Source organism: Oryza glaberrima, chromosome 1, assembly GCF_000147395.1.
Source record: "Oryza glaberrima chromosome 1, OglaRS2, whole genome shotgun sequence".
Taxonomy (NCBI): Eukaryota; Viridiplantae; Streptophyta; class Magnoliopsida; order Poales; family Poaceae; genus Oryza; species Oryza glaberrima.
Genome location: NC_068326.1, coordinates 1,971,907 through 1,984,012, shown reverse-complemented (window position 1 = coordinate 1,984,012; position 12,106 = coordinate 1,971,907). Strand labels below are relative to the sequence as shown.

At 42.3% G+C, this 12,106-nt stretch overlaps 1 protein-coding gene across 3 annotated transcripts; it reads right to left on the bottom strand.

Moving 5' to 3' along the window:
• Positions 1 to 6,037: 6,037 nt before the first annotated feature.
• LOC127784562 (protein NRT1/ PTR FAMILY 8.2-like) lies at positions 6,038 to 12,106 on the bottom strand. 3 transcript variants are annotated; one of them, XM_052311906.1, is made up of 4 exons: positions 9,188 to 9,715; positions 8,099 to 8,253; positions 7,778 to 7,995; positions 6,038 to 7,695 (listed from the first exon to the last, which is right to left on the bottom strand). In XM_052311906.1, exons 2-4 carry the CDS (start codon positions 8,208 to 8,210, stop codon positions 6,283 to 6,285), a joined length of 1,743 nt encoding a protein of 580 aa, XP_052167866.1. In that variant the 5' UTR covers positions 8,211 to 8,253; positions 9,188 to 9,715; the 3' UTR covers positions 6,038 to 6,282. The 3 variants fall into 3 exon arrangements, with proteins under 3 accessions (XP_052167866.1, XP_052167860.1, XP_052167854.1); XM_052311900.1 differs by lacking the exon at positions 9,188 to 9,715 and adding an exon at positions 11,885 to 12,106 and having other exon boundaries at positions 6,038 to 7,995; XM_052311894.1 differs by having other exon boundaries at positions 6,038 to 7,995; positions 9,188 to 9,724.

The window sequence follows — 12,106 nt, the reverse complement described above, 5'->3', positions numbered from 1 at the left end:
TTTATATGTTAGTATAGTAACTAGCTTCAGTTTGTGACAGTTTGATATACCAATCAGAGATCAAATTAATACAGTACTTTGGTTAGGATTTCAGAAACTAGTGGCCAAAGTGTTTCTTTTCTTTCTTTATTTTTCTTTAGTGCAGATGATGTGCAGTACAGTAGTATTCATCAAGTTTTTCCATCCAGTCTTCTGAATGTTGGTAGGTTTAGGACACCAAGTATTACTGAATATATAATTGCAGTCACATGTTCTTTTGACTGAAATAGCATTATTCAAATATGCTTATCCTGAGATCAACAATGTTAGTGTGGAATACATTGTTGAACAGCTCTTCAGATTTTCAGTTCCAGCGCATTCACATCAGTCTACTAGTCCTGAATTCCCTGAATTTCTACAATAATTGTTGCGTCGAAGAACCGTCGGCCTGCGATACTTTTTCGCACCTCCGACTCCGATACATCGGAGCTCACATTTCACACATCATGAGCGACGAAATAGCAACATGGGCATGTATGCCTTTGCATGTGAGTAGTAGAACATATGCCCATTTTGTGTGGATCTTTACATGTGAGTGCATGGCCTTCATGCTGTTGAGGCAGCTAGCTAGCACTGCAGCAAAAATTGATTATTGGTTTCTGTTGTGAATGGAGAGTGTAGGAATTGAGAAACTCTGGTTGGATTGAGCACATGTGAGCAATGAGCAATGCCCTACAAGGAGCTGATGGTGAGCTTTGCTTTCAGAGATAAGATTGCATCTGGTGATCACACACAAAAGAATGTTTGGACTTTGTCAGGAGGAATCATATGAATGCACATGGCAGATCATATATTCACATCTCCTCTTTCGGCACAAACAAAGAGCCAAATCAAGACAGACAAACAAATCAGCAGTGTTAGATGCCAAGGTATCACTGTACATATGACACATCATCTTGTAAATCTTTTTTCTAACCTTCTTAACTTTGGGAGAGGTGTAACATGTAGTACCTGCATTTCATTCATCATGCAGTTCCTGATTATATATCCAAAAAGAGTGTTGTTCATTATCTTATGGCATTCATTATCTTCTGACAATTGATAATACTAAGAGCTTCCCTGCATGCATGATGGGTACATCTTCCTGAAGACATCTGTAAAGGCAGTATATGCATAGGAGGAGTTTATGGCTTTTTTTCACTTATTTATTTATTTATTTTTGCCTAGTGAATGTACCCATGCTGATCTTGTAGAGAAGGAAGCAAATCCACTAGTGCCAATCTACCATGCTCAAATGTCTACTCCTACTTGCTTGTCCAAATTGGGCAACCTTTACAGTATCCATTTTTGTAGGATTCAACAATTCCTAATTACAAAGAGCAGAACATAATGGTGTAGATGTTACAACAACATTCTGAGAACTGTCTGAATGTTGGCCTACAACTGCTATTTCTGCTAGATTTTGTTCATCCTGGATGATATGCATGTTACAGCACTGTAGCAAAACTGGGAAAGCAACAGCAGGAGGACAAAAGTGACATTATTGTTCTAGCATGTTACTACACTGTAACAACCTCTGTAACATGACAAACGGCGAATGTACCAGACACAATTAACATATAAGGCAGGATTAGTACTCAGATCTGCAGGACATTTGCCATTCTACTTGCAATCTAGGACCCTTTCTTTCAATATATTAACCAAGGCTAGCTACTGTGCAAAAGGCTAGTAAGCACTTGTCATTAAGATAAGAGGCAAAAGATGCTTCAAGGGGTCTCAACTGATGAAAGAATAGCAGCTAGAAAAGGCAGTTTAGGGGCACATAAGCAGAAGGGTAGGGGGAATCAGTTGTAATGGCTGAATTTAATGATTGAATGGCTGCAATTAGTTGTTCCCAGGGCCACATGCATCTCTTAATCTAGCTAAAAAAAATGGTGTCCCTAATCACCAAAAGATCTGGCAGGTGCTGATACAGTCATCCAACTTTCTTAATTAATTTGCTTTCATGTATATAATCAAATCATCCATATGCATTGCTTCTTGCAAAGCCCATTTTGCAAACTAGCTAGCTAGAAAGAACTAAAATTAGGGGAAAGTTAAAGGCATCTTGGGGAGAACCACCCCAGTTTACGCTTCATCTAATGATGCAACCATAATTGATTACGGCATAAACAAACCATAAACATGTACTTATTAACAATATTATCTCGCATATGCGCCCTCTAGAGATTCATATATTTGATTTTGATGTCCACTACTAACAACTTTCTTGATCATTACAAAACCGAACGTACCATCTAGTACAACAAAACACAGTAATTATAGATCTCACTTTTAATTATGACTATATGATATAATATATATAAATAACGTCCCCTTAATGTTTGGCATGTAGTACTTTTTAACAAGTTAATTTACAGTTCAAGAACCAAACTATTAATTATGGTTTACAGTGTGATCATGGAGGAATGGGCAAACTTAAATTGGAAGAGGATAAAATATTGGTCCATTTTGGGAGGAAAACTAAAGCAAATGTGAATAAACTTATGGGCAAAGCAAGGTTGCGTACCTATATATAAGGGCCTCATCACTGGAGCTTTCTTGCACAACACCTTCTCTCCTCCATGCCTCTGCAGAGACCTTCAGACTTATTCAGAATTCAGAGAGAGAAAGAGAGAAGGGCCAGCCGGTGTAGCAGCAATGTCTTGGGGAAGCATCCAAAGGGATCGCATTGATCCTTCATCGCTCTCGCTCGCTTCCATGGCGGTCGTCGTCTACAAGCAGCTTGACGGATCATGCGATCCTTTTGGAGGCTTCCTCTAGCCATTAAAACTTCGATCTCCGTCTTGAGTTCTTGATATTCATGGTGCATGTTCTTCATTGTTGGGTTCAGACGTCTTGCGTTCTTAGCTGCAGTCGTCTGTGAGGTGATCTTCCTATCTTCGATGATTATAGATCATATAGCTATAATACTACTAGGTAAGGTATGCAGTTAATTTTTCTTGATTGTTCTTACTTCTAAGTACGCATGTTATTTCCCTGAAAAAGGGTATGCATGCTCTTTATTCGAGAATTTCTTTGCTTTGGTTGCTAACTACATAGCGAACACACTATGTATAACAGCTTAAGGATGCGATTACATGCCGTTCAGGCAGTGGAGATGCCTGGTTTGTGTACTTAATTATCTGATGAATTAATATGGAGTAGAACTATCAATGGGCTAGAGATGAATGGTAATTCGTAAGCTGTTTTTTTGTAGTATCAGATTCTAGTAGATATCCTGTTAATTAGCAAAGTTTGTCTGTCACAAGAATAAAAACCAGTAATCTTCTTGAGAATTCCTTACACTGTAAAAAAGAACAATAATGGCTTCAGATGCATCGAAAATAAACTAATGGTTGAAAGGACGAGTCTCACTAGCTGATCATGAGATGCAGGTAGACACTAATATAATTTAAGATTAGTTATTAAGCCATGAGCAACTAGCTAGCTAGGCAGAGCTGCTAGCTAGCTAAGCTAGATCTTGGCTTAAGACCACAGTGCATGCACATCACATGACCTATATTATGCATGGGAATAACAAACATCACACATTAATTATGTATACTAGTTAGTTAGTTAGTAGATAGCTAACAGAAATACCGGATCGATGCTTGCTAGCTGCTTGTCAATTGTACAAACCTCACATGCCCTTTGACTCTCCTGATCCAGTCTTAGCTTGCAGATCACTAGGTAGCAGCTGGCGCCGTCATTGATGCAAATTAATCACCGAATCCAAGAACTGTTATATATATGGTTGTATTTGCATCTATATTAATTATATTGTGTATTTTCATCAGCTAGCTCCAGTTGATCATCCTGGCTGTACAAGAATCCTTCTAGTGTTAGCACTGTCTAGCTAGGTTAATTTCCTTTTTTTCATGTTATTAATTGTAGTTCAGATTGGAGCAATAATAAAGTGATGATATGATTATTTTGGTTTTCTTGGAATATATACGATCACTTAATTTGTGATATAGATCTAGCATCTGGTGGATTGTAAGTATTTCTAATTGAACTTTTACTCTAGAAAACAGTAAAATATACTTAAAGTGCATATCTAGAGAGCTAATGATTAAAGCACAGAATTTATGTATATATGCACGATAATATGTGATCACATACTATATAATGGCAAAGTTTCACCTCAAGCACTCCACATGCATACTAGCTATATATATGATCAGATTATGTGTTTGAAATGCTAATATGCTTATGACATTTATCTTAACGTGTTATGGTTTGACATAATTATTTATACCACTTTTTTCGGGAATATGCAAAAGATTTATATGTGTATCATTGCAATTAAGACTTGAAGTTAGTTACAACATTTTTATATCACTGAAAATTTTGATTTGGTGTACACTAAGTACGACTAATAGGTTTAGACATTTGCCTTTTACGTTCAACAAATGACCACAACCTGTTGAAATGTTTGGTTCTCCTTAATTATATATATGGAGCAGCATACAAAATATACATAGTTTATTAAGCTCCTGATTAACAAAGCGTAATATAAAAGTCAAATTGTTTTTTCTTAGTAATAAACTCAGATGCATGCATAGCTAATATGAGATTCTGAACATTGATCCTGGACAGGGAATACATGTTTTACACGAGGAATTTTTGCTGCTCAAAGTTGCGCACCTTTCCGCAATTGGAGTTGCATGATCAATAATGATGCTCATAAGCAAGAGTTTTTGCTTACCCTCTTTCCAAAAAAAGAAAAGTTTGCTTAGCTATAAGACAAAAGATGAACAATTACTAGGGAGTAGAGGAAGAAAAGGCCACCATTATACTCCCTCCGTTTTATTTTAACTGTAGCTGTTAGTTTTTTGTCCAACGTTTGCCTGTCCATCTTTTTAAAAAAAATTATGAAAGAGTTTTTAAAAATAAGTCACGCATAAAATACTATTCATGTTTTATCATTTAATAATAATAGAATATTAATCATAAAAAAATTTAAATAACACGGACGGTTAAATGTTGGAAAAAAAATCCCACAACACACTTTAAATGGGACGGAAGGAGCATATATGTAGGTTTTGACCACCAGGTTTTGAAGCATCTCCAAAAGTGAGATTGCTCATATACTACATCAGAGCCAGCATCATCGGCAATTCGGCATCCACGCACAGCAAGCTGATCTGTTGCACCATCCATTTCTTTGGGATCTTATTTGTTCCCTGTACTCAAGATTCGTGCAAATATCAGACATAATATATAAATGAAGTTTTGGCTCCGTACTGTTGAATATTTTGCAGCTAATTGTCTCATTCAGAATGCCGGTTTCATTCCGTGTGTTTTGGCATTTACTCGTTAGTTTTGGCTTAGATATAACTTAATTTGATCGTTATTACTAATGTACCACTAACCTAATAAGATATCTTGAATTATTGCCTGTCAAAGACTGACAGTTCGGCGGTGCCGCAGTGGAGATATCTGAAGTTCTAAGCTGCCAACAAGGACAAGGATAGGAAATGCATTGGGCCTGATTCTTGTGCGATTGCATGCTTGGGCCTGTCATTTCAGGCCCAAGGTTACTGAGAGCACTGACATTGTTTAGAACTATGATTGAAAGTTGAAACGAACTTCACAAAGGGGAAAGGCCACCTTACCGATTTTCGAAGAAAATACCATTGAATACTGAGCATACTCTGCTAATAATAACCCAGCAACAAGTTTTCTGAAAAATTGCCAGCGAATAATCTAAGCCTGAATTCTGTGTGCTACTCACTGGCTTTTCCCAATATCAGAATTGTTAAGGTGCCATTTGTCAGCAGCTTTGGATTGTACTGCCAGTTACAGCATAGATGAAATTACCTGGATTAATCTACTGGTCAATTTGCAGTCTTTATTACGTAATAATTAATCTGGATTACCGTGCATACTAATCATCCTTCCCATAAATCGCTGTCTTTCTGACTGCTGAACAATGGCATTTCTGCAACCTAATGAACTTATGAGATACTCCACCACAGAAGACCTTATTTCTTGAACAACTTTGGCCAATGCATTTCTAGAAAACTAAACATCACATTTATATTTTTAAACTACTATATCCTCCTATTCTTCTTCATTTTTTCCTACCAGACATAATGCAATGAACACTATAACATATTTGAAGGTCACAAACGACACTAATTTCCTTTCCATTTTATCTCCCAAGAACTTGTTTAGAACCCCACACATTCTGACATTCACACGCCACAATTCAGTTCAATTCCCCCTTGTATGTCATAATCAGCTTCACCTCGTGGCTCAGTTTGCTCCGGCGTGCTCGGCCTTGTCGTCCGGTGAATCCGCCGTCTTCTTGTAGGTGTACCAGCTGGCGATGACGAGGTAGACGCCGAAGTTGATGAGGCTGAGCACGGCGAGCAGCCAGAAGAAGTAGTCGAGGTGGCCGCGGTTGAGGTTGTCCGGGATCCACCCGACGGCGCCGTTCCGGGTGGTGACATGGGTAACGATGGTCACGAGCAGCGTGCTGAGGTAGTTGCCTAGCGCGACGGTGGTGAGCGACAGCGCCGAGCACATGCTGCGCATGGCGTCGGGAGCCTGGTCGTAGAAGAACTCCAGCTGCCCGACGAACGTGAACACCTCGGCGGCGCCGATGATGAAGTACTGCGGCACCTGCCAGAAGATGGAGATGGGCACGACGTCCTTGTCGCCGTAGAGCCCGTGGCGAGCGATGGCGCGCAGCCTGACGACGTCGAGCACGCCGGCGGCGAGCATGGAGAAGACGGAGATGACGAGGCCGATGCCCATCCGCTGCAGCTGGGTGAACCCGCGTGGGCGCCCCGTCACGGCGCGCACCGCCGGCACGATGAGGCGGTCGTACACCGGCACCCAGACGATGACGCTGAGGGTGTCGAAGATGGAGAGCGACGCCGCCGGGATGGAGAAGTGCGGCCCCATGCTGGCGTCGAGCGTGTTCCCCTGGAGGACGAACATGGTGCTCATCTGCCCGTACACCGTCGCGAACACGATCCCGCTCGCCCAGATCGGCAGCAGCCGCACCACGCTCTTCAGCTCCTCCACCTGCGTCACCGTGCACAGCCGCCACGCCGACGCGTTCGCCGCCGACCTGTCCTCCGGCGTCTCCACCGCCGCCCTGTCGAGGCACGCGAACTGCCCGGTGTGCTCCAGCTTGCGGCTGCCCTCGATGCCGGACTCCCTGTCGAGCGTCTCGTGCAGCCGCGACCCGTCGGCGGGGACCTCGACGCCCCACTTCCTCGCCGACGCGACGAGCACCTGCGCGATCCTCGTCAGCGGGCTGCCCCCGGGCCGCTGGTGCCTGTACAGCGGCGTGCCGACGAAGAAGCTGGCGACGGCGACGGCCATGACGACGGCCGGGATGCCGAACCCCCACCCCCACCCGACGTGCGTCTGCACGTACACCAGCACCGACGACGCCACCAGCGCGCCGATGTTGATGGAGAAGTAGAACCAGTTGAAGAAGCTGCTCTTGCTCCGCTTCTCCCCCTCGTCGTTCTCGTCGAACTGGTCCGCGCCGAACGACGACACGCACGGCTTGATCCCGCCGGTGCCCAGCGCTATCAGGTACAGCGCCAAGAACACCACCCCCGTCTGCGCCTCCGTCGGGTGACACGCTCCTCCGTCGCACGCCGGCACCAGCCCCTTCACCGACGACGCCATTGTCAGCAACGCCAAACCCTGCAACCATCAAAACATCTCTCTCTTCGATCACACCATCGATCATAGCAATCAGAAACTGAAATCCAAGACGATTAGTTACCAGGATGTAGATGATCATGAAGCTGGCAATGGTCCAGAACCTGCCCATGTAGGCATCAGCCAAGAAGGCACCGAGAAGGGGGGTGATGTAGCAAGTCCCCGACCAGTTGGTGACATTGTTGGCGGCAATGGCGCTCTCCTGCCCGAGCCGCGTCTTCATGTAGTTCACGAGGTTGGTGCTCATGCCATAGTAGGCCAGCCTCTCGCAGCACTCGTTAGCTGATCAAACCATTGCAAACATCAGTCACTTCACTCGCTTATATCTCACCATCAATGGAGACGAACAAGCTTGGCAATCGACGAGGAAGATGTTGTTACTTACCGAGGATGTAGGGGCAGGCACGCCAGTTGCCGGTGTTCTTCTTGGTGGCCGGGTTGCCCTTGACGTCCACGGTGCCATCTTGGGTGTAGATGTCTTCTGCAACCTCTCCCATGGCGATGCTCACCTCAGCTCACACTCTCACAGTGGCTGGCTACCTGCAAAGTTTGCAACGACTGTCTCTGATGAGGAAGATATTGGGTTATGTACAGATATATATCTTCTGACGAAAGACTACTACGACCAATGAATAATTAGGAATAGTTGTAATCCATCTGACTACTACGACCAATGAATAATTAGGAATAGTTGTAATCCATCAGAAATTCAGAGTAGAAATACAGGAGTTAGGTTGGTTCAGAAAGCTACCTGAGCTCGTTACTAAATCGAATCCAGTCAACTGAAGTTCAGATATTTTAGATACAGAATAAACTGGTATAAAAAGTAGCTTTAGTGGAGGAGGGTAGTATCAATTGCTCACTTTTGTTATCTGAAACTTTGCAAATCTCTAGCACTAGCAATTAATAAGATGTCAGTGGTTGGTTAAACCTGCTTCCTCAGATAAGTTACTGAGAGCTTATGAACAGTAAAGAAAGTATTTCCCTTTGCTTCAGAACAACAATTACTAGATGAGTTATCAGCTTATCTCAGACTCTCAATTTGCAGAACACTGCAAGTTTCTTAGAAGAGGCACGCGTCAGCATTATCTAGCAGAAATGCCAAGATATATATTTATCAAAGAATATATCTCCTTGCAAATTGCAATAGCTGAAATCTTAATTTTAAGCTGAAATATTAATTTACCCCAAGAGGCCAAGACTAAACATTTCAGACACTAAAGCAACATTTCCCCTAACAAACTAAAGCAACAGCTGGTGTTCAGAGGCAACCTCAGCCAGCAAATGGGCATCAATTAAAGCAATAGCTCCCTAGTTGGTGTCCAGGGGCAATCTCAGCCAACAAATTGGGCATCAATTAACTAACAAAAATTCAGACAAATCACAGCGGATTCAAGGCATCTGAAACCTTAAATCACACTGCTCTCCTCAAGGATTTAGAAAAGAGGAAGAAATGAGGGACCTTTGCTCATACCTGCCCAAATCAAAACACGATACTTCGAGAGAGAGATGCCTCATGTGCAGAAATCTGCAAATGAGGTCGGCAACCAAGACCGAGCTGAAGAAGAAGACATGCGTGTATCGCTGGATTCTCTCCAGCTAGGACAGTGAGCAGCAAAGTTTTGGTCAAAAAACAAGGGAGTGCTCTTCTGATGGCTGCTTCTTATCTCACTTTCCCACTAGAGAAGAAGAGAAGGCTGCTTTGGCCAAAGCTTAGCCGCTTTGGCCTTCTTCTTGGATCTTCTTCTCCAATGAGAAGCTATGTCAATCCATGTGGCTGCTTTGGCAATTAGCAGCTACTAGTACTGGAGAAGAGGAACACGTGAAGGACTACAGAAACAGGTTGCTTTGTCCTGAACCTGCTGCAGTGACCATTTGGTGGCGTAGAACGGTAGAAGAACAGGGAGAGTCTTTTGTGAGTGTAGGGACATGTGGATTATCGGAACCATCAAGTAAAAGGATTTGGTTGTTGTGACCTTCTATCCAATGTTTTTTTTTATTATTTTCTTTAAGAAGAACCAGAATCATTGACTTGCTTCAGTGCATGCTACTACTGAATTTGAGTGAGATGATGAATGATGAGGAGATAATGCTAGTATGATTGTGTGGCTATGGACCAGTATCACTTTGGCATCTCCATCTTTTGGGGCTCTCCATGTGGATGACAACTTGCTTTTCTGTAGTTTTTTTTTTTTGTTTCACTTCTGATTTTCTTCAGGCAGTGATCACACTTTGTTCAGACTATCAGAAATTCAGAATATTGTATTCACTTTGTTCAGACTTCAGACTAGAAGATGAGGCCCATCACTGTACAGGTCAAAACCGTGGAAACGAAGTGCTTTAACCGACAATAGTTTATTTTTAAGAGGCAAATAGTGTCAATGACGACGATGTGATGCAACTTGACATTTGTTCTGAACTTGTTTCCTGCTTATGCAGCATGGAGACGTTTGATTAACAAACAGGGAGTACTAATCCTAGTAATCAGCTGGTCAATTACAAGTGAAAAAACAGAAACAAGTCTGAGTGGCTCACGCAACAGTGACGTCCATGATTTGGTTAAAACTAAACAGCTAATTTCGCTCATTTCATTCCCACGGGAGGAGAAGGATAGGCTCTGCACAAAGAAAACGATGGACTCCAATGGCGACTTGCTGGAAAATTTCCTCCGTGTTCTGAAGCTCAAATCCAAAACGTTCTTTTCGAAACGAGAAGAAAAAAAAATTCTCTGCAACTGGGTATGTCTCCGGATCAACATCTCAAATGACGGGCGATCTACGCATTCATATATATACAATTTATGCAGCAGTTGTTTTTCTTTGGTGTACCGGTGAGATGTGTACATGACCTGTCAGTCTAATGACATGGACTTGCCAAGAAAACAACAATCTGCTAGCTAATACCACTATATATTTTAGTGATGGTCAAAGGGAATCTTGGAGTGGCCTACTATCTAAAAGCTGAAGATTCAATAAGGCAAGCAATCTGTGACTGACACTCTTCTACTTCAGCAATAGGCCAATGAGCAGCTGACGAGAGGTCTCTGCTACTCTGGATTATACATTGGGCTTGAAGCTTATGATATGGTAATCAGATGCAGAGATATGCATCAGCTGAACAGTGGCCATTACCAACAAAGCAAGCAACGCGCATGCGTGGTGAGTGATGATGATGATGAGTAATTATGCAACTAAGAGGAGACAGACCCACGAAGCAACAAATGGAGCTTAGAAAGTGATTGATCACGGATTTCTTGTATGTGGACGAATGATTAATCAATGAAAGAAAAAGCAAAATAATTATCGATATTTTTATCCAGAGCATATGTTTAACCATTGTTAGTTGTTTTTATCAAGCATATAAGTACTCCGACAGAATTATGGCGAACAGTTACTATCTCCGTCTTTTAATAGATGATACCGTTAACTTTTTTTACGTGTTTGACCATTTATCTCATTAAAAAATATATGTAATTATAAGAGTTGCTTTATCACTTAAGGTAGTTTAAACATGGTTTTTATCTTATATATTTACATGTTTTAAATAAGACAAATGATCACATTCAAAAGTTAACGACGTCATCTATTTAAAAATAGAAGGAGTATATATTAGTTTGTACTACTATTTAGCGTGGTAAAAGTACTAGTAATACTAGGCATGAGTAATTAATTAATTACCTACCGATGCAACATACAAAAACCGATGGCAACAAGCACGGCGTGAGCAAGGCATGTTGGTGCTTGGTTGGGAAGAAGGAAACACGTACGATATGATGAGTAAGAAAAAAAAAGGAAATAATTTCATGTACTGAGATATAGAGAGATAAATTGCTACAGTGATCAATGGAACAGGAAGAGCAAGTAATCTCTTCGTTTCTGCATTGGGTGATGAGGAGGAGGCGATCGAGATAGATATAATATAAATTAATTAATTAATAAAAAAAAGTGTAGTATACTACTACAAATAACGAACTAAATAGCCACGTGGCACGTGATCGCTGGAGGAGACGACGATGATCACTAGGGAGAGAGAGCGATCTCTTGTTGGCCGGCCATGGAGACGGACGAACAGAACAACAACAGCACATGGAGGAGAAGTATGGTTTGGACTTTGGAGCAGAGAGTGTGAGAAATAAATTAAATCTCGGCATGCGAATCGGCGGCGTACGTACCTGGCGGTGACCGGAGCGGCGGCGGCGGAGTATGTACCCACCACCAGGGCGATCTCTTCTCCTTCCTCTGGTGGTGTGTATGCGATGGCCGGCGATGGAGACGATGAGAGGAAGGAAGGAAGGAATTGCAGCGGTTTATTACTTATGCAGGTTTGTTTGGTTCGATTTATAGCGGTGAGGGAGGAGGGGAGGGAGGCGTCGATACTCGATACGCGTGCGTGA

Coding starts and splice junctions, on each gene's coding strand:
- LOC127784562 (XM_052311900.1), bottom strand. CDS start 8,210: ATGGGAGAGGTTGCAGAAGACATCTACACCCAAGATGGCACCGTGGAC. Junction 7,996..8,098: donor TGCCTGCCCCTACATCCTCG/GTAAGTAACAAC, acceptor TGGTTTGATCAG/CTAACGAGTGCTGCGAGAGG.